The sequence below is a fragment of the Ranitomeya imitator genome, chromosome 3, assembly GCF_032444005.1.
Source record: "Ranitomeya imitator isolate aRanImi1 chromosome 3, aRanImi1.pri, whole genome shotgun sequence".
Lineage (NCBI taxonomy): Eukaryota > Metazoa > Chordata > Amphibia > Anura > Dendrobatidae > Ranitomeya > Ranitomeya imitator.
The window spans coordinates 650,666,751-650,689,854 of NC_091284.1; the positions used below are offsets into that span (position 1 = coordinate 650,666,751).

General features: G+C 46.7%; 1 protein-coding gene across 2 annotated transcripts in view; it reads right to left on the reverse strand.

The window, feature by feature from the left end:
- Positions 1-23,104, reverse strand: part of MTRF1 (mitochondrial translation release factor 1) — a 59,268-nt gene that overhangs the window by 23,840 nt on the left and 12,324 nt on the right. The window contains exon 3 of one of the 2 annotated variants that reach the window (XM_069758213.1): positions 11,762-11,844. The exons of the other annotated variant lie outside the window; for it this stretch is intronic. Within the exon in view, the coding sequence (XP_069614314.1) occupies positions 11,762-11,844 (83 nt within the window). The remainder of the gene's footprint in view (positions 1-11,761; positions 11,845-23,104) is intronic. 2 annotated transcript variants of the gene reach the window in all.

A 23,104-nucleotide genomic window follows, 5' to 3' on the forward strand; every position in this document is an offset into this window, starting at 1 on the left:
GCAGATCGCTCTCCACGGCGTCTCCAGACTCTGTCAAGTCTGTCACATGTGCTCAGTGTGAACCTGCTTTCATCTGTGAAGAGCACAGGGCGCCAGTGGCGAATTTGCCAATCCTGGTGTTCTGTGGCAAATGCTAAGCGTCCTGCATGGTGTTGGGCTGTGAGCAAAACCCCCATTTGTGGACGTCGGGCACTCAGACCATCCTCATGGAGTCGGTTTTCTAACCGTTTGTGCAGACACATGCACATTTGTGGCCTGCTGGAGGTCATTTTGCAGGGTTCTAGCAGTGCTTCTCCTATTCCTCCTTGCACAAAGGCTGAGGTAGCGGTCCTGCTGCTGGGTTGTTGCCCTCCTGTGGCCCCCTCCACGTCTCCTGGTGTACTGGCCTGTCTCCTGATAGCGCCTCCAGCCTCTGGACACTACGCTGACAGACACAGCAAACCTTCTTGCCACAGCTCACATTGATGTTCCATCCTGGATGAGCTGAACTACCTAAACCACTTGTGTGGGTTGTAGAGTCCGTCTCATGCTACCACGAGTGTGAAAGCACAACCAACATTCAAAAGTGACCAAAACATCAGCCAGAAAGCATCGGTACTGAGATGTGGTCTGTGGTCCCCACATGCAGAACCACTCCTTTATTGAGTGTGTCTTGATAATTGCCAATAATTTCCATATGTTGTCTATTCCATTTGCCCAACAGCATGTGAAATTGATTGTCAAACAGTGTTGCTTCCTAAGTGGACAGTTTGATTTCACAGAAGTTTGATTCACTTGGAGTTATATTCTGTTGTTTAAGTCTACGTTCACATTAGCGTTTTGCGTGTTTGCGTCGGGCGACGCAGCGGCGACGCATGCGTCATGCGCCCCTATATTTAACATGGGGGACACATGGACATGCGTTGTGCTGCGTTGTGCGACGCATGCGTTTTTTTTGCCGCAAGCGTCGGGCGCAGAAAACGCAACAAGTTGCATTTTTCTTGCCTCCAAATTTCGGCAAAAACGACGCATGCGTCGCAAAACGCAGCGTTTTTGCGTGCGTTTTTATTTGCGTTGTGCGTTGCGTCGCCGATGCAGCGGCGCACAACGCAAATGTGAACGTAGCCTAAGTGTTCCCTTTATTTTTTTGAGCAGTGTATTAAGAAGATACCAACTTTAATGGCAGTGTTTCTTTAAGTCTGTAATTTATTTATACAGTATATATGTAAAAAAAATGATTGTATTTCTTTTGGCAATTAAAGTTAAGGGGCCATATAGTTGGTAACTGAAAAAAAAAAAATCAACATTAAAAAGCTTTGCTGTCCAATGGAAGGCTGCAAAATATCCAAGCATAGAGCATACAGTAGAAAAATCCTACATTCAGCCCTCTCCTCAACCCACAAAGTGTATCCAAGAGGCAAGAAAGACAACATACAACATAGTGTGGACTAAAATCATGATCACCATGGTCCTGTGCCCACAGTTTACTTGGATTCATGGTCATACATGAGAAGTACAGCACTCAGAAACGGTAAATTGAGCTGTATTGAGCCAAACCCGCCAATTTGTGAAGGATCAGCCAACCTTCTAATGTGCAACCCTTTGATTCTGCAAGCAGATAGGCTGCTATCAGGTGATTTTGGCTTCAGTTTATTCCACTCTCCCAACAGAGGACCCCTGAACGCTTGTGTGAGCCGAGGATTTATGATGGGGAGTTGGGAGGGATAGCTGATGGCTGAATGAGCGTTCATCCAATAGTTATCTAAGGTGTATGGGCACCTTAAATCTCCCCATTAGCAGACTGAGTGTGATCTTCTTTCCCTTCTTTGTACACAATACTGTGGGAACAATACTACCCACCCTGCTGCGTCCCACTGACCTTAACCCCTTTCCGATGTTGGGCATAATAGTACGCCCATGTCGGACTCCCCCTGATTGGGCATATGACAGCTGATGTGTACAGCTGACATATGCCTGCAACAGCTGCGGGTGGAATCACGATTCACCCACGGCTGTTAACTAGTTAAATTCTGCTGACAATTTCTCACAGCGGCATTTAACTTGCACCTAACCGGAACCTTGTCACAAATCCCCCCCCATCAATGACCCCGTCACATGATCGCGGATCACTAATGGGTTGCCATGACAATCAGAGGTCTGCAGCAGACCTATATGGTTGTCATTGCCAGTTTGCTATGAGTGCCACCCTGTGGTCGGCGCTCGTAGCAAGTGAGCATTTCTGCTACACACAGGCTATCTGATCATCGTCTGAGGGTAGCAGAAGCGGTCAAAGCAGTGCAGCGTCTAGTCTCCCATGGAGACTATTGAAGCATGCAAAAAGTTAAAAAAAACAAAAAACATTCTAAACAATTTAAAAGAAATAAAGGTTCAAATCGCCCCCCTTTCGCCCCATAAAATAAAACAGTAAAAAAAAAAAAAAATCAAACCTACATTTGGTATCGCAGCGTTCAGAATCGCCCGATCAATATAAAAGAATTATCGCTAACAGCGTATTGAGAAAAAAAAATTAAAACCGCCAGAATTACGGGTTTTTTTTGGTCTCCGCTACATTGCAATAACAGTCAATCAAAAGATCCTATCTACACCAAAATGGTATGAATAAAAACGTCAGCTCGGCGCACAAAAAATAAGCCCTCACCCAACCCCAGATCACGAAAAATAGGGATTTTTGTGTACTCACCATAAAATCCTTTTCTCCGAGCCATTCATTGGGGGACACAGACCATGGGTGTATGCTGCTGCCACCAGGAGGCTGACACTAAGTAATACAAAAAAAGTTAGCTCCTCCCCTGCAGTATACACCCTCCTGCTGGCTCCCAGCTAACCAGTTCGGTGCAAAAGCAGTAGGAGATCAATAAAGACATATAAGCGTAAAACATGTCACATTATGTATGAGAGTGTAACATATCAAAAGATAAAAAACAAAGCATAAGCTAATAACAGGGTGGGAGCTGTGTCCCCCAATGAATGGCTCGGAGAAAAGGATTTTACGGTGAGTACACAAAAATCCCTATTTCTCCTTCGCCTCATTGGGGGACACAGACCATGGGACGTCCCAAAGCAGTCCCTGGGCGGGGACAACATCAGATCAGGCCGTGTAACCGCTACTTACAAGTGCGCCACCGCGGCCTGCAAAGTCCGCCTGCCCAGACTCACATCTGTGGAAGTATGTGAATAATAGTGCTTCAAGAATGCAGGCGGACTGGAGGAATCCGCAAGCTTGCGGTCGTGCTTGCCGACGTCTGGTGCCTAGAGCCCTCAGACAGGGAAATAGGCTGACATCTAGCCCGGAAGGACTCCTGGATGGAGAAAAGAATCCACCAGGCTAACATGGCCGAAGAAACGGCTAAACCCTTCCTGCGACCGTCAGGAAGCCTACTTACCATCGAGGAACCCAAGTAAAGTGTCCAACCTTTGGAAGGACGCCGTCCTCGATACGTACCCACTCGGAGCACTCACTTCTTCCAGATTATGGAGAACCCATTCCGTTTTGTGGACTGGAGCCGAAAGAGATGAGAGGACGATGCCCCTGCAACAGTGGGAATACAATACCGTCTTGGCAACGAGGGAAGGGGATGGCTTGAGGGCAACCCTACCTTGATGGTAATAAGGAAAAAAGACAAAGAACAGAACGACGAGTTCAGAAGACTCGTCAGGAGGACAAGAACGCAGAGAAAGAAGGGAAGAGACCTTCCCTGATAGTAAAATCTGTCCGGATCAAAAAAGGAGTCCACTGTAAGATGCCCAGGACCATTAAGGTCCCACAGATCTAACGGTACGCGGTAGGGAAGAACTACAGGTTAAGGCTCCCTGCGAGAAAGTCCCTAATTCCAGTTTTGTCGCAATAAGACGGAAAAATACCAGAACCGTAAGCGAGAAAAACCTGACATGGTCAGTGCGGGTCTCCCGGGATCACTGGGGCCCTTCCTGCTTCCGAAAAGATCTCAGACGTAGTGGAAGAGGGGTTATAGAAATTGGTACCATGGAAGAACAGAGCATGCACTGCGATGGTCCTGGAGCGAGGCCAGACCATGAACGGAGTACATTAGCGTTTAGCTTGGACGCCATCTGACCTACATCTGGAGTACTCCAGTGAAGGCAGATCCGATGGAAGACTTCCGAGTGAAGTTCCCACTCACTTGAGGAGAAAACCTGACGGCTGAATATGTCTGCCGCCCAGTGTTCTACTCCAGGGATATGGACTGTTGAGATCACCGAATGATAGATCTCGGTTCATCAGATAGTGCGAGGTACCCTTGCCAAGGCGCTTGACTGTGGGTACTTGCTAGATGGTTAACGTGTGGCACAGCCGTGGCATTATCCAACTGAAGACCCGCCAAAAGGCAGTGGACCTGCTGTAGGATTAGTCGTACCGTTCGGATCTCCAGAGAAAAGATCGGGAGAAGAAGACTGGCATTGGTATTCCCTAATAACCGTTGGACCAGGAGAAGGCTCTGGACAAGGAAGGAGTTCAGAGACTACCCTTTGAAAGCCTGATTGACTTGCAGAAAACGAGCGCAGCGAAGGAAAATGCTTCCATTGTCGTCTATTTTTTTTTTTTCAGAACCCTCCTAGCGAACTTGACTGAACCGAGGGAATGAGTGATCAAGTGCACAAGCTCTCTGTTGAAGGGCCATGACCTTGACTCGAGAGAGAATAACCATCCTTCTTGGGCCGGATCATCCTCAAAGAGGATATGCTGGACTGGGCATGAGGAAAAAACTTGTCTAGGTTTAGCTGTTAGACCAGTTGAGAGGGTATTGCAAGTCATATAGACGACTCAGCCTAGTCCTAGAAGAGCGGCTACAAAGTTGACCAAATAGGGCAGGACGATCATGCTTCTAGGGTGCAAGAAGCACATGACAACCGTCATGACCCTTGCGACCACTCTGGTGTGGTAGCCAGGCCGGAGGGCAAGGTCGTGACTTGAAAAAGCTGTTCGCGAATGGAAAGGCGAAGAGATTATTGTAGAGAGGAGAAATAGACATGTGAGGGTAAGAATCCCGAATGTCGATGGATGCCAGAAAAGTCCACCTCTATCTGTTGAAGTAAATGGCTGAGCGGAGGAACTCCATCCGAAAAAAGGAGGACCTTGTCAAAGGTTGTTAGAAGTTTGAGGTCCAGGAATGGTGACACTTTTCATTCCCTCCTTTTTGGAACCAAGGTCCCCTAGATCTAGACTGTCCTGGACAATGCTTCCACTGCTGGTTGGGTCTGTAGAGGAGATACGATCCCCTGCTAGTCTCCCGCTCAGAAGATTTGATTGGCCAGCTATACTGTTGAAAACGAAGTAGTTAAGGTCTCTGACCAGGAGACTATTGGTCAAGCAACCCATGTGGCGGCTAAGGAAGGGTAGAGCGCTGAACCCGAAAACACAAGACGGAACGAACTAGATTTGCTATCCGACCGTCTGTGGTATCTTAATTGATGACACACCGGCCAGGATACTGGTAGGTATACCACAAGAAATTCTACCCGGATAGTCTGCCAGTGGCAGAATGCGGGACTGCAACCAGCAGGTCTCTGCCATTGTCGTGCAGAGTAGAAAATAAGGAACCCTCGATCCACCCTCTTCTTAACAGGGACGTGGAGAGGAATCGTCCGCTTTCTTGCATCTGATACAAAGGGGGGGGAAACCTCCTTGTTAGGACGCCACAAATGTGTGCCTCCGTACATGCGCAGAGTTCCGAGTGGACAGGACAGGTTGTCTGGCGATAGGCCTGGATGCAGAAGAGGATACATGGAGGCGACACTCCGTGTGCTCGTCTGTTGAAGGTGTGGGAGGAAATCGGAGCCCTTTAAAGGACCCGTCGCCCATAAAAATCCGACCAGGTATGGCATCCTACCTAGAGGTTTCTGTCCGGTGCATCCCCCATCAATTTGTTGATGGAGATATTCTAGAACCTGTACGTTTTTCTAGAATACTTGCGGCCCCTGCTAGCCGACGGCTCCCATTGTAGGAGAGGGAGCACGTAGAGAGCTCCGGAGCTCAGTTAGGGTGCCCTTAAGACCAGTAAATACTGGTCATGCGCCTTTAAGACTAGGGAGTACTGGTCATGAGCCTTTAAGACCAGGGAATACTGGTCTTGTGCCGTAGTAAGATGACGTACTGTTCATGTGCCTTTAAAAGCAGGGCATGCTGGACATGTGCCTTCAGGAACCAGGGTCTACTGGTCATGAGCCCTTAAGAACCAGGAAATACTTGACATGAGCCTTTAAGTCCAGGACATACAGGTCATGTGCCCTTGAAACCAGGGCATGCTGGTCATTTGCGTTTAAGACCAGGGCATACTGGTCATGAGCCTTTAAGACCAGGGTATACTGGTCACGTGCCTTTAAGACCAGGGCATACTGGCCGTGAACCTTTAAGACCAGGGCATACTGGTCATGTGCCTTTAAAAGCCAGGGCATACTGGACATGGGCCTTTAAGACCAGGGTATACTGGTCATGTGCCTTTGAAAACCAGGGCGTACTAGTCATGTGCCTTTAAGACCAGGGCATACTGGTTATTTGCGTTTGAGACCAGGGGATACTGGTCACGTGCCTTTAAGACCAGGGCATACTGGTCATGTGCCTTTAAGACCAGGAAATACTGGTCACGTGCCTTTAAGACCAGGGCATACTGGTCATGTGCCTTTAAGACCAGAGTAAACTGGTCACGTGTCTTTAAGACCAGGGAATACTGGTCACGTGCCTTTAGGACCAGGGAATACTGGTCACGTGCCTTTAAGACCAGGGCATACTGGTCATGTGCCTTTAAGACCAGGGTATACTGGTCACGAGTCTTTAAGACCAGGGCATACTGGTCATGTGCCTTTAAGACCAGGGTATACTGGTCACGAGTCTTTAAGACCAGGGCATACTGGTCACGTGCCTTTAAGACCAGGAATACTGATCGAGTGAGGAATGCTGGACATGTGCCTTTAAGACCAGCAAAGCTGGTATGTGCCTTTAAGAACAGGAATGCTGGTCATGCAGGTCTATAAGACCAGGAATGCTGGTCATGTGCCTTTAAGACGGGAGCATACTGGCCATGTGCCTTTAAGACCAGGGCATACTGGCCATGTGTGTAAGGCCAGGGAAAGGTGGAGCCCCCTGAGGGAAACTGGAAGAGCCGGGATCGGCGGCAGCGGGGGCTCCTGAGCTCATTTGATTAAGAACTATGGGAAAAATGACCGGCTTCTGGCAGAGCAGAGAATGCTGGAGATGTGCCCCTTTTAAAACTAGGGAACCCTTAAGACCAGGGAATGCTGGTCATGAGTTTAATAAAAAGGCATGGAAAGCTGGGGATGCAGCTATGGGCCCAGCGACTACTGGGCATGAGTCTTAAATACCAGGGAATGAGGTCATGTACCCTTAAGACCCGTGCCTTTAAGACCGGAGCTTGCAGGAGAGCCAGAGATTGCAGGCCTTAAGTATATAAAAAACAGGGAAAGCTAGTCCCTTAATGCTGCCGGGGTGCGTGCGGGGGGGAGGGAGGTGGGGCGAATCACCTTACCGAGGTTCTGAGTCCCCCGACTGGAATACCGCTGACATCAGCGCTGAAAAACCGCCGGCGGCAGCCCCTTCCAGAAAAACTAAAGATGGCCGCCGAGATCTCGTCTGGAATGAGAAGCGCCTGAATAGGGGGGCGGACCGCTAGAATGAAGCAAGCGGTGGGCGGGGCTTCCCGGGATGCGGCCTAAACAGGGCCGAAGCCGGGGACTAAATTTATGGCTTCGGCCGGCGCGCACCCGCAGACTGAAGGGAAAAGTGCCGCGAAGCTCTGTGGGGACCCTGCTGCTATGGAGCCCTCCTCTGACCGCCGGAAAAACCCAAATCTCACGGAGCACTTACCCCAATATGAAGGGGATGGCAGATGCTGCAGGTCAGAGCTGTGCCCGGGTAGATAGGACGGTGCAGGGTTGGGGAGCCTCCATCCACCATCCCTGCAGAAGGGGGGTGGAGAGGAACCGTCTGCCTCCTTCCATCATCCGCTTTTTCAGTGGTGATGCAGTGGGGGCTGCTCGGACGCCACACTGGAAGGTGCCTCTGTACAGCCGAGGGTAAAACCTGGTGGACAGGACTGAATGTCCGGCAATAGGCCTGGCTGCAGAAGAGGATACTGAAGGTGAAACTCCAGTGCTCGTCTGATAAGGGAGGGGGGAGATCGGTGCCCTTGAAGGGGCCCGTCGCCCCTAGAATCAGCTCAGGCAGTGGCTTCCCACGTCGCAGGAGAGGATACGGAGAGGTAAAACTCCCGTGCTCGCCTGTTGTTGGTTCGAGGAGATCGGAACATGAAAGAATCCGTCGCCCCATTCGACCGTAGTAAAAAGTAAAAAACGGTAAAAAAGAGTTCTTTGGGTCTGAATAGCAGACCCGTCCGTGTGCCTCCTACGGACACTAAGCAAGAACTGGTTAGCTGGGAGCCAGCAGGAGGGTATATACTGCAGGGGAGGAGCTAACTTTTTTTGTATTACTTAGTGTCAGCCTCCTGGTGGCAGCAGCATACACCCACGGTCTGTGTCCCCCAATGAGGCGAAGGAGAAAAGTATTTAGTCAGTCAGCAATAGTGCAAGTTCCACCACTTAAAAAGATGAGAGGCGTCTGTAATTTACATCATAGGTAGACCTCAACTATGGGAGACAAACTGAGAAAAAAAAATCCAGAAAATCACATTGTCTGTTTTTTTAACATTTTATTTGCATATTATGGTGGAAAATAAGTATTTGGTCAGAAACAAAATTTCATCTCAATACTTTGTAATATATCCTTTGTTGGCAATGACAGAGGTCAAACGTTTTCTGTAAGTCTTCACAAGGTTGCCACACACTGTTGTTGGTATGTTGGCCCATTCCTCCATGCAGATCTCCTCTAGAGCAGTGATGTTTTTGGCTTTTCGCTTGGCAACACGGACTTTCAACTCCCTCCAAAGGTTTTCTATAGGGTTGAGATCTGGAGACTGGCTAGGCCACTCCAGGACCTTGAAATGCTTCTTACGAAGCCACTCCTTCGTTGCCCTGGCGGTGTGCTTTGGATCATTGTCATGTTGAAAGACCCAGCCACGTTTCATCTTCAATGCCCTTGCTGATGGAAGGAGGTTTGCTGTTATGAACAGGTAATTCAGAACCACAATGGACCTTGAAGTTCAGAGCACACAAAGTGATCTGACAATTACCAAAAACATAGGACGAGCTCTGAGACGTGGAAACTCTGCTGACCGCAATCCCTAATCCTATCACACCACACTAGAGGTAGCCGTGGATTGCGCCTAACGCTCCCTATGCAACTCGGCACAGCCTGAGAAACTAACTAGCCCTGAAGATAGAAAAAAAAGCCTACCTTGCCTCAGAGAAATTCCCCAAAGGAAAAGGCAGCCCCCCACATATAATGACTGTGAGTAAAGATGAAGATACAAACACAGAGATGAAATAGATTTAGCAAAGTGAGGCCCGACTTACTGAATAGACCGAGGATAGGAAAGATAGCTTTGCGGTCAACACAAAAACCTACAAACAACCACGCAGAGGGGCAAAAAGACCCTCCGCACTGACTAACGGTACGGAGGTGCTCCCTCTGCGTCTCAGAGCTTCCAGCAAGCAAGAAAAACCAATATAGCAAGCTGGACAGAAAATATAGCAAACAAAAGGAACACAAGCAGAACTTAGCTTATGCAGGATAGACAGGCCACAGGAACGATCCAGGAGGAAGCAAGACCAATACTAGAACATTGACTGGAGGCCAGGATCAAAGCACCAGGTGGAGTTAAATAGAGCAGCACCTAACGACTTAACCTCATCACCTGAGGAAGGAAACTCAGAAGCCGCAGTACCACTCTCATCCACCAAAGGAAGCTCATAGACAGAACCAGCCGAAGTACCACTCTCGACCACAGGAGGGAGCTTGGCCACAGAATTCACAACAGTTTGCACTCAAAATCTCACGATACATGGCCCCATTCATTCTTTCATGTACCCGGATCAGTCGTCCTGGCCCCTTTGCAGAGAAACAGCCCCAAAGTATGATGTTTCCACCACCATGCTTTACAGTAGGTATGGTGTTTGATGGATGCAACTCAGTATTCTTTTTCCTCCAAACACGACAAGTTGTGTTTCTACCAAACAGTTCCAGTTTGGTTTCATCAGACCATAGGACATTCTCCCAAAACTCCTCTGGATCATCCAAATGCTCTCTAGCAAACTTCAGACGGGTCCGGACATGTACTGGCTTAAGCAGTGGGACACGTCTGGCACTGCAGGATCTGAGTCCATGGTGGCGTAGTGTGTTACTTATGGTAGGCCTTGTTACATTGGTCCCAGCTCTCTGCAGTTCATTCACTAGGTCCCCCCGCGTGGTTCTGGGATTTTTGCTCACCGTTCTTGTGATCATTCTGACCCCACGGGGTGGGATTTTGCGTGTACCCCCAGATCGAGGGAGATTATCACTGGTCTTGTATGTCTTCCATTTTCTAATTATTGCTCCCACTGTTGATTTTTTCACTCCAAGCTCGTTGGCTATTGCAGATTCAGTCTTCCCAGCCTGGTGCAGGGCTACAATTTTGTTTCTGGCGTCCTTTGACAGCTCTTTGGTCTTCACCATAGTGGAGTTTGGAGTCAGACTGTTTGAGGGTGTGCACAGGTGTCTTTTTATACTGATAACAAGTTTAAACAGGTGCCATTACTACAGGTAATGAGTGGAGGAAAGAGGAGACTCTTAAAGAAGAAGTTACAGGTCTGTGAGAGCCAGAAATCTTGATTGTTTGTTTCTGACCAAATACTTATTTTCCACCATAATATGCAAATAAAATGTTAAAAAAACAGACAATGTGATTTTCTGGATTTTTTTCCCCCAGTTTGTCTCCCATAGTTGAGGTCTACCTATGATGTAAATTACAGACGCCTCTCATCTTTTTAAGTGGTGGAACTTGTACTATTGCTGACTAAATACTTTTTTGCCCCACTGTATGTGAAACCTAGTGTGGGTTCCATCATACTGTGTGAAGGGCTGTGAGGGGGGCTTTTATACACTGTGAGGTGTGGGGTCATTATACTGTATCTAGGGCCATAATACCACATGAAGGGCTGTGTGGGGGTCAGTTTGGGGATCATACTGTGTTGGGGGGTCACCATACTTTGCCTGGGGAGTTGGGGTGGAGGTGGGGTACAGTAGGGTAATCATAATGTGGGTGTGGGGCACCGTTGTTGGAATCAAACTTTATGAGTGTAAATGCAGGGGGAATCTAAGGACTTCAGTAGGAGGAAAATTACTTCCCTGTGAGACGTGCACTTCTGTGGCCCCGACAATTTTTTTTTTCTGGGCCCGGGAGGTTGATGGAGGGATTAGAACTTCCCTTATGGGGCCCCATGATTTCTATGTACTCTCCTGTCTGTGCACATAGTTTATTGTTGTCTGCCTGTGTAAAAAGGAATTTAAGTAGCTGATCAGTGAAAATTTACTGTCATTTTCAGATCTGACTGGCTCTGTGCTTGTCTGTATAGCGAATGGGTGAAGAAACTACCAGCTATATACATGCACTAGCCCGGTCCGTATAACAGATCTGACTACTGCAAGCTGCAATTTTTCTTTTTAAGATGGACGACTATTGGTCCAGATTTGCTTAAAGTTTGTTTTCTCAGTAATTCTCGGTGGCCTAAAAAATACATTTCAGCATGAGCTTATTTCTGTTAACTGGCACTTTGGTTTTATAAGCAAAAAGCGTCCCCTTACGTCTCAGAAAACTCATTCAATAATTGATTACAAATTAGTAAGACTTTTCCACACCTCTTCCTGCAAATTATTAATGTTTCGGATCATGGAATCCTTTTCTTCCTGCAGTAACTCTATCTCCTCCCTAGAGTTTAGGTCTGTAAGAAAAAAAGAAAAAAAAAAAAAAAGATTGTTGTATTAAGATGTAGGAATAATTAAAAAAGCTAACAGTGCAAGAATACTTACACGAAGATTAGTTAATTGCTCCCTCTTGGCAGTCAGACACTTTCCCTAGCAAGTCATTGTATGTGGCTCGTGAGCTCAGGACACATTTCAACACTGCTCTGACCAGGTCTCCACACGAGGAAAGTGGAGAGCCGGCCGGCCGGAGCAGTGTTGAAGATGGCAGCTGCTTCCTGTGCTAGCACCACCATCTCTAAGTACTAAGTACTGGCTCCGTTCTAAGTCAACACAGTGCTTAGCAGAAGGGCAAAGCTAGCACAGGGAGCTGATGCCATCTTTGTATCTGAGCAGATGCCATCGGTGCCATATTCGTGAGTGAACAGTGCACATCATAAACACAGTCAGCCAGCACAAACCGTGAACACCATGAACGCAGTCAGCCTGCGCAAACTGTGAACGCAGTCAGCCTGCACAAATGGTAAATGCGGTGAATGCAGTCCACCTGCACAAACAATGAACACAGTCAGCCTGCATAAACGGTGAATGCAATCAGCCAGCACTTTTGTGTGGTTTTATATTTAAATTAGAGCAGATGCAGTCAGTACTTAGCATAGGGAGCAGTCCATCTTGGACTCTGCGGTCTGGCACAGCTCTCTTAGACCTACTACCCAGGGACAGCTCTCACTGTTCTACCCAAATATACAAATAATCCCAACATGTCCAACAAGTGAAAACTTTATGCAGGAGGAAGGCAATTAAATGAAAGATGAGAACGTGAATACGTCTGTGCTTCAAGGAGAAAACCCTGTATGTCTTGTGTTATAAAGGCTGTGTCTGTGATAAAAGGAGTACAATATATGTTGGCATTTTGACACCAAACACAAACTAAGTATACTAAATTTATGATGATCGCTGCTATGTAGCTGAGCCGATCGAGTGGCGCCAACTTCTAGCCTCCCATGGAGGCTATTGAAGCATGGCAAAGTTAAAAAAAAATGTTTTTAAAAATATGAAAAAAATGTAAAAGTTTAAATCACCCCCCTTTCGCCCCATCCAAAATAAAACAAACAAACAAAAAAAAAAATCAGACCTACACATATTTGGTATCGCCGCTTTCAGAATCGCCCGATCAATAAAAAAAAACAAAAAAAAAAAAACATTAACCTGATCGCTAAACAGCGCAGTGAGAAAAAACACCAGAATTACGTTTTTTTAGTCGCCGCGACATTGCATTAAAATGCAATAACGGGCGATCAAAATAATGTATCTGCACAAAAGTGGTATCATTAAAAACGTCAGCACGGCCCGCAAAAAAATAAGCCCTCACCCGACCCCAGATCACAAAAAAAATGGAGACGCTACGGGTATCAGAAAATGGCGCATTTTTTTTTTTTTTAAAGCAAAGTTTTGAATTTTTTTTTCACCACTTCGATAAAAAATAACCTAGACATGTTAGGTGTCTATGAACTCGGAATGCATGTAAAGAAGCTGCGGAGACACCATCACGTGTTTCTCGACGCAAGCAGTGAATAGCCAGGCCTTTCCCCGGGAAGGAACAACCACGGGAAGGGCAGCATCCTATGAAGGAAAGCCACCTATGCCAAGCATGGTATCCATCCACAGACAGCTGTTTCGGGGTTTTTGCCCCTCATCAGTGTGGAGTAGGAATCTGGCTATTAGGAGCAGTGCCTAGTAAAAAGGCTATAAAGGCACAGATGATTGGCCTCGGGGAGACCAAAACATCCAACACCGCGGAGACACCATCACGTGTTTCTCGACGCAGTGATTGCAGAACACTGCCCCCATCCCTTATGGGAAATATGCAGATGCATGTAAAGAAGCTGCGGAGACACCATCACGTGTTTCTCGACGCAAGCAGTGAATAGCCAGGCCTTTCCCCGGGAAGGAACAACCACGGGAAGGGCAGCATCCTATGAAGGAAAGCCACCTATGCCAAGCATGGTATCCATCCACAGACAGCTGTTTCAGGGTTTTTGCCCCTCATCAGTGTGGAGTAGGAATCTGGCTATTAGGAGCAGTGCCTAGTAAAAAGGCTATAAAGGCACAGATGATTGGCCTCGGGGAGACCAAAACATCCAACACCGCGGAGACACCATCACGTGTTTCTCAACGCAGTGATTCCAGAACACTGCCCCCATCCCTTATGGGAAATATGCAGATGCATGTAAAGAGGCCAATCATCTGTGCCTTTATAGCCTTTTTACTAGGCACTGCTCCTAATAGCCAGATTCCTACTCCACACTGATGAGGGGCAAAAACCCCGAAACAGCTGTCTGTGGATGAATACCATGCTTGGCATAGGTGGCTTTCTTTCATAGGATGCTGCCCTTCCCGTGGTTGTTCCTTCCCGGGGAAAGGCCTGGCTATTCACTGCTTGCGTCGAGAAACACGTGATGGTGTCTCCGCAGCTTCTTTACATGCATCTGCATATTTCCCATAAGGGATGGGGGCAGTGTTCTGGAATCACTGCGTTGAGAAACACGTGATGGTGTCTCCGCGGTGTTGGATGTTTTGGTCTCCCCGAGGCCAATCATCTGTGCCTTTATGAACTCGGAATGACCTGGAGAATCATAATGGCAGGTCAGCTTTAGCATTTCGTGAAGCTTGCAAAAAAGCCAAACAAAAAATAAGTGTGGGATTGCACTTTTTTTGCAATTTCACCACACTTGGAATTTTTTTCCCCGTTTTCTAGTACAAGACATGGAAAAACCAATGGTGTCGTTCAAAAGTACAACTCGTCCCGCAAAAAATAAGCCCTCACATGGCCAAATTGACGGAAAAATAAAAAAGTTATGGCTCTGGGAAGGAGGGGAGCGAAAAACGAAAACACAAAAACGAAAAAGGGCCGTGGGAAGGGGTTAAGACTGTAGTTTTTATAAAAGTTTGAAGGGGAAGATCAGGTTGCCACATACATATTCTGTCGATCGAAACCTCCGCCTTCTCAGCCCAGGAGGTCGCCATGGCCCTGGTGAAATGGGCCTTCAGGTTCTCAAAAACAGGCCTATTACTATAGGTGTATGCTGGGCTAATGGCGTCCCTAACCCATCCAGCTATAGTACCCCTTGTAACCTTTCCCGATTCCCTGAAACAACACGAATAAGGAAGGACTCACTCTTTCTCCACTGTTATGACACATCTAAGTACTGTACCAAAGCTGTCCTAACATCTAAAGTGTGAAGCCTGCGTTCATCCGCATTTTTCAGGTCCCTAATAAAGAAGGGGAGAACCATCTTCTGGCTTCTATGAAACTTCGACGCTACCTTTAGGAGATTTGCTGGATCTGACCTCAGACTAACACTATCTTCCGATATCTGCATGAATGGGTGATTAGATAGAGCCTGTAAATATCACTGACACTGCGGGATAATGTTAGGGCCACTAATATCACAATTTTTAGCGCTAGTACTTTAGCCAGTAATTCATTCTAGGACTCAAAGGGAGATCTTGTCAATGCCTCAAGAACGAACTTTAAAGTCCCAAGGAGGCATCTTTGGGGCTGGCATTAGTCTCGACCTATGGCATGCTTTAATGAGCTTAACTATCCATCTATCCTCCACTTGGTTATAATTATATAGGGCTGCCAAAGCAGACACCTGCACCTTAAGGGTGCTAGTTGCTAGGCCCATCTCCATACCCTTTGAAGAAATTCGAATATAGCTTTAATTGGGACCTTGCCCCCCAAGGATTGTCCCGAGTAAGTTGAGAATTTAGCCAATATCCTACCGCATATTCTAGTCATTACCGGCTCCCTACTCTGCAGCAGGCTAGTGACTAAAGGTACCATCACATTTAGCGACGCTTCAGCGATACAGACAACGATCCGACCTAAACTAGATCGCTGGAGCGTCGCTGTTAGGTCGCTGTAGAGACGTCAAACACAGCAACTCCAGAACGATGCAGGAGCGATCCAGTGACGTACCGTATATACTCGAGTATAAGCTGAGATTTTCAGCCCAAAATTTTGGGCTGAAAGTGCCTCTCTCGGCTTATACTCGAGTCACGGTGGGCGGCAGGGGCGGCGGGTCAGGGGGAGAGGGCGCTGATGCATACTCACCTAGTCCCGGCGATCCTGGCGCTCCCCCTGCCCGTCCCACGGTCTTCGGTGCTGCAGTTTTTCTCCTCTTCAGTGGTCACGTGGGACCGCTCATTAGAGAAATGAATACGCGGCTCCACCTCCCATAAGGGTGGAGCCACATATTCATTTCTCTAATCAGCGGTGCCGGTGACCGCTGATAGAGGAAGAGGCTGCGGCACCGAAGACCGTGTGACAGGCAGAGGGAGCGGGACGCCGGGAGCAGGTAAGTATGTCATATTCACCTGTCCCCGTTCCACACGCCGGGCGCCGCTCCATCTTCCCGGCGTCTCTCCGCTCTGAATGTGCAGGTCAGAGGGCGCGATGACGCATATAGTGTGCGCGGCGCCCTCTGCCTGATCAGTCAATGCGGAGAGACGTTGGGACAAGACGCCGGGAGCTGCAAGCAAGAAAGGTGAGTATGGCATTTTTTTTATTGCAGCAGCAGCAGTGGCACAGCTTTCTATGGCACAGCTATGGGGCAATAATGAACGGTGCAGAGCACTATATGGCAGCTATGGGGCAATAATGAACGGCGCAGAACACTATATGGCAGCTATGGGGCAATAATGAACGGCGCAGAGCACTATATGGCACAGCTATGGGGCAGTAATCAACGGCGCAGAGCACTATATGGCACAGCTATGGGACAAAAATGAACTGTGCAGAGCACTATATGGCACAGCTTTATATGGCACATCTATGGGGCAATAATGAACGGTGTAGAGCACTATATGGCACAGCTTTATATGGCACATCTATGGGGCAATAATGAAATGTATGGAGCATTATATGTGGCACAGCTTTATATGGAGCATCTTATGGGGCAATAATGAACGGTATGGAGCATTTATTTTTATTTTTGAAATTCACCGGTAGCTGCTGCATTTCCCACCCTAGGCTTATACTCGAGTCAATAAGTTTTCCCAGTTCTTTGTGGCAAAATTAGGGGAGTCGGCTTATACTCGAGTATATACGGTACTTATCGTTCTCGCTGGTTGTTAGCTCCATGTAAAAACATTGCTGGCATCATTGCTTTTGCTGTCAAACATGACGAATCACGCCGACCTGACGACCAAATAAAGTTCTGGGCTTTCAGCTCCGACCAGCGATGTCACAGCAGGATCCTGATCGCTGCTGCGTGTCAAACACAACGAGATCGCTATCCAGGACGCTGCAACATCACGAATCGTTGTCGTTCTCGTTGTAAAGTTGCTCAGTGTGAAGGTACCTTAAGACCGGGAAGAAGCGTTTTTGTATTAACAGTGCCCTCTCAAAATCCAGGCCGTCAAATGCAGACCTATATAGAAACACCGTGAGCACAGCTATGGGGTGGTGCTAAGGTTAGATTCCCAAACCATAAGTACAGTAGATATAAACCTAGCACTCAACTTAAATGCGTTGAAAAGGAATTTATTGTACTACATGGAAAACGTTTCGGTTGATCAGGACCTTCTTCATTTACGTGCTGTACTGAGCATATAGGGTACATGACTCTCTAATGAGAGACCAGAAGTGCTTTGCAATATAACAGAAATCCGTGAAGAGTAACAAGCTGGACTATGCATATGAGTCGGGCAACTGTGCCACCGGACGCGGTATCCACCACAAGTCAAATGCAAACCTGATCTCTGAGGATGAGACACTGGGCCCTGCCTGAGGAGACTCGGAGTATCCGGGAGAATCCAGTGATCTGATAAGAACATTCTCCTCATCCATGAGAACCATGGCCTCTTGGCCCAAAAAGGAGCAATGAGGATGACTCTTGCTCCCGCTTCCCAAATCTTCCTCAGGACTGCCAGAATCAACATCAACTGGGGAAATGCGTAAGCCAGCCTGAAATCCCAAGGAATCTGTAGTGCATCAACCGCATACAGTCCATCTCTTGGGTTCAAAGAGCAGAAGATCTTTGTTTTCCTGTTTTTTCTGTTGGCAAACAGGCTATGTCTGGCTGTCCCCATCGATCCACAATCTGCTGAAAAACTAGCGGTTCCAGTTCCCATTCCCCCTGCTTCAGAAAATCTGCTTCTTCGTTCTCCTTCCCTTTTTATATGCAGTGCAGTTAGTCTCAATTGTTCTTCCATGATCTGGAGAATTGACGGAGTACCATCAGGGCCCGGGATCTTGTGCCTCCCTGATGGTTGATATAGGCACCCGTCGTCCGGTTATCTAACATTACCCGAATGTGGTGTCCTTCTAGATGGGGAAGGAATTCCACTACTGCTCTTTTTATCGCCAGTAGCTCTTTCATGTTTGAATTATGACCCTGGACTATGCGATCCCTGAGATGTGCTCCCCATTCTTCTGCGCTTGCATCCCTCACAATCACACCTGTTACCTGGTAGGACCAACGAATTCCCTGCGATATATTGCCTGAGTCTAGCCACCAAGTCATGGAGTCGATTGCTTTTCAGAAAAGTGCAACTTTCCCTTCTAAACGATCTCTGAGTCTTCTTTCTCCATCTAGGACATCCTGTTGTAAAATCCTAGAGTGAATCTGGGGCCCACTGATTACAGGAAGTCATTGTTCCTACTAGAGACGTAGCCTTCCTTATAGACATGACCAGGTTGGTAATTGCTGCTGCTACAAGCGTCATGATCCTGTTTTTCTTTTCCCATATTTATCATACATCGTAGCGGAGTCAGAGTGGCCTGAATGTGTCTCAGCTGACGACTGCAGTCCTCCTCCGACCTGCAGATTAACAAAAAATCGTCCAGATATGGCACGATCAACACATTCTGTTTCGGAAATGTGCAGTCACCTCCAGAATTATCTTGGTGAAAATTCTTGGGACCATGGATAGACCGAAGGGTAGAGCCCGGTATTGGAAGTGTCTTAACTGTCCCTCAGACACAGATGACTGTAGTCCCGACTTTTCCTCCTCTTTATGTCCCATCAGGTGTTTTAACGACTCATGGACTTCTGATCTAATTATAGCTGTCAGGTCCATAGCAATCCTGGGGGTTTCCTCCGAGACAGTCTGCTGTATGCAATCAGCACAGAGCCTTTTACTATACGTGTTGGGTAAACTTCCGCTGCACAGAGCACACTCTTTATTATCCTGCTTCGAGCTACTATACGTTTCAGGGGCCTTTCCTAGTAAAAAATACATAGAGAAAGGGGGGACCTGTTTAATATGGTGAAGTTTCACGTAGATCACTCACCATTCATCTGATCAATCTAGGGTACCGGAGATAGTTATTAAGGTTGAAGGAAGACTTTATGTCCATCTAGTTCAACCCATAGCCTAACCTAACATGCCCTAATATGTTGATCCAGAGGAAGGCAAAAAAAAACCATGTGGCAAAGAGTAAGCTCCACACTGGGGAAAAAAAAATCCTTCCCGACTCCACATACGGCAATCAGACTAGTTCCCTGGATCAACACCCTATCAAGGAATCTAGTATATATACCCTGTAACATTATACTTTTCAAGAAAGGCATCCAGTCCCCTCTTAAATTTAAGTAATGAATCACTCATTACAACATCTTACGGCAGAGAGTTCCATAGTCTCACTGCTCTTACATTAAGAATCCGCGTCTGTTATTATGCTTAAACCTTCTTTCCTCCAGACGTAGAGGATGCCCCCTTGTCCCTGTTTCAGGTCTATGATTAAAAAGATCAGAAAGGTCTTTGTACTGTCCCCTCATATATTTATACATTAACATAAGATCACTCCTTAGCCTTCGTTTTTCCAAACTAAACAGCCCCAAGTGTAGTAACCTATCTTGGTATTGTAGACTCCCCAGTCCTCTAATAACCTTGGTCGCTCTTCTCTGCACCCGCTCTAGTTCAGCTATGTCTTTCTTATACACCGGAGACCAGAACTGTACACAGTATTCTAAGTGTGGTCGAACTAGTGACTTGTATAGAGGTAAAATTATGTTCTCCTCATGAGCATCTGCGCCTCTTTTAATGCATCCCATTATTTTATTTGCCTTTGTAGCAGCTGCCTGACACTGGCCACTGAATGTGAGTTTGTCATCCACCCATACACCCAGGTCTTTTTCATTGACGGTTTTGCCCAGAGTTTTAGAATTAAGCACATTGTTATATATCTTATTACTTCTACCCAAGTGCATGACCTTAAAATTATCCCCATTAAAGCTCATTTGCCATTTATCAGCCCAAGCTTCTAGTTTACATAAATCATCCTGTAATATAAAATTTTCCTCCTCTGTATTGATTACCCTGCAGAGTTTAGTGTCATCTGCAAATATTGAAATTCCACTCTGTATGCCCCCTACAAGATCATGAATAAATATGTTAAAAAGAAGAGGGCCCAATACTGACCCCTGTGGTACCCCACTGCTAACCGCTACCCAGTCCGAGTGTGCTCCATTAATAACCACCCTTTGTTTCCTATCCCTGAGCCAGCTCTTAACCCACTTACACATATTTTCCCCTATCCCCATTATTCTCATTTTATGTATCAACCTTTTGTGTGGCACCATATCAAAGGCTTTTGAAAAGTCCATATACACTACGTCCACTGCGTTCCCTTGGTCCAGTCTGGAACTTACCTCCTCATAGAAAATGATCAGATTTGTCTGACAGGACCGGTCCCCAGTAAACTCGTGCTGATACTGGGTCATGAGGTTATTCTTCAGATACTCCAGTATAGCATCCCTTAGAATGCCCTCCAGGATTTTACCCACAGTAGAAGTTAAGCTTACTGGCCTATAATTTCCGAGTTCAGTTTTTGTCCCCTTTTTGAACATTGGCACCACATTTGCTATACGCCAGTCCTGTGGCACAGACCCTGTTATTATGGAGTCTTTAAAGATTAAAAATAATACTCTATCAATGACTGTACTTAATTCCTGCAGTACTCAGGGGTGTATCCCATCCGGGCCCAGAGATTTGTCAATTTTAGTGATTTTTAGACGCCGACGTACTTCCTGCTGGGTTAAGCAGGTGACACTTAATGTGGAATTTTTGTTATCACTGATCATATTGTCTGCCATGGAATTTTCTTATGTAAATACTGATGAAAAAAAGTAATTTAGCATATTGGCTTTTTCCTCATCCATCACTTCACCCAGACTATTTTTAAGGGGCCAACACTATCATTTTTTAGTTTCTTACTATTAATGTACGGTAGTTAAAGAATATTTTGGGGTTATTTTTTACTCTCTCTGGCAACGAGTCTCTCTGTCTCAATCTTTGCTGCCTTGATTTGCTTTTTACAGAATTTATTTTATTTTCTGTATTTATTTAAAGGGACTCTGTCACCCCCTCCAGCCGTTAGAAACTAAAAGAGACACCTTGTGCAGCAGTAATGCTGCATTCTGACAAGGTGGCCCTTTTAGTTATTGGTGCAGTCAAAGCAGAAACAAAGCGTTTTATAATTTTGCAAAAATACCTGTCTTCAGTCAAGGAGGCAGGTCTTGGCACTGCTTGGGGACTATTTGACAGACGCCGGTTACATTTATCTACATGAAACCGCTTTGAATCTTTGGTAGCAGCTGGATCCACACCATCTGAGACTTTAGCAAATAGATGAGTACACTGGTGACAAATAATTTGATTGTCTATTTGCACTAATAGGACGACTGAGTCCTTCAATCCTCACTATATGTATTCTGGGGAGCCCTCCTCATATTGTTACGGAGTGTTGGTTGTGGTCCTGTTTCTGCTACCTGGAGGTTCTTCTTTTTCGTCCATCTCTTGTCATGATTATCACATCATATTTATCTTTATGGACATACATTATTAGTCATTTTACATCGAGCATTGGCACACTATATAGTGAAACAAGATTGGACCTCATTTAAGTGCTGGATATCTTCTTATCGTTTTCTTTGGACAAAAATATTAGTGCAGTGTGTACCTGTATTTGGGTTAAGTCATTTGACTGTACATTACCTGTAGGGGAGAATTTTTCTTCCATCACAGTACCCTGTATTGCTCCCTATAGTACACTGGTTAAGTACACTGTGAGTACACATTTTTTTGTTGTTTATATTTTTTTGTTTAGGTTACTTTTTCCATTTTGTTTTGTTTTTTTTCTCTCTTACGGGTATCGGTGGTGTTTGTGGGACAATATCTTCTGTCTATCCCTAATTATAGGGATTGTTAGGGACCCTAGGGTCAGCCGCCGTTGAGTGGGGACGCCTACCGCAGTAAATTAGGGTGTCTACCCCCACTGTTAGGCAGGAGGCAATTATAGGAATATTTAGTAGGGCTCACTAGCCTTTTTCAGATTGTAGGCATTTTTTAGGGCTTTTAAGGGCGAGCCGTCGAAGGAGTGGGGGCGCTTACCGCAGAAAAATAGGGTGCCAACCGCCACGGTCAGGCAGGACTCATTGTAGTTCGACGTAGGGTCTACTAGGTACATTTAATACTGTTTTACTTGTATTGTGGATAAATATAGTCTTTTTAATCGTATTATTAAAAGTTATTTTTTAGGGATCCCTGTTCTTTGTTTTGGTCTATATTCTTCTCTGGGATTACGCATTATCGTGGTTGGGTTTTTCAGGTCTTAATCCCCCTGCTGCACACGCCACACTGCCGTCACTCAAGGCTTCTTTGGCGCCGCCCCCTCCGCGCTGTTTTCAAATCAAATCCGGCGCCTGCGCTATTTTGTTCTGCCTGGGGCAGGCGCAGTGAGCGCTGCCCGTCTGACCTCAGATGCAGTCTCGCAGACTGCGCCTGTGCGGCCGCCCTGCTTGTGAATCCCAGCCTCGCAGTGTTATGCATTATGCACAGTGCGGGGCTGGGATTCACAAGCTGGGTGGCTGCACAGGCGCAGTCTGCGAGACTGCATCTGAGGTCAGACGGGCAGCGCTCACTGCGCCTGCCCCAGGCAGAGCAAAAGAGCGCAGGCGCCGGATTTGATTTGAAAACAGCGCGGAGGGGGCGGCGCCCGGCACCGAAGCCTTGACTGACGGCAGTGTGGCATGTGCAGCAGGGGGGTTAAGACCTGCCTCCAGGACTAAAGACAGGTATTTTTGCGAAATTATAAAACGCTTTACTTCTGCTTTGACTGCACCAATAACTAAAAGAGCCACCTTGTCAGAATGCAGCATTACTGCTGCACAAGGTGGCTCTTTTAGTTTCTAATGGCTGGAGGGGGTGACAGAGTCCCTTTAATGCCTCATCACTACCTACTTCCTTTAATTCTCTAAATGCTTTCTT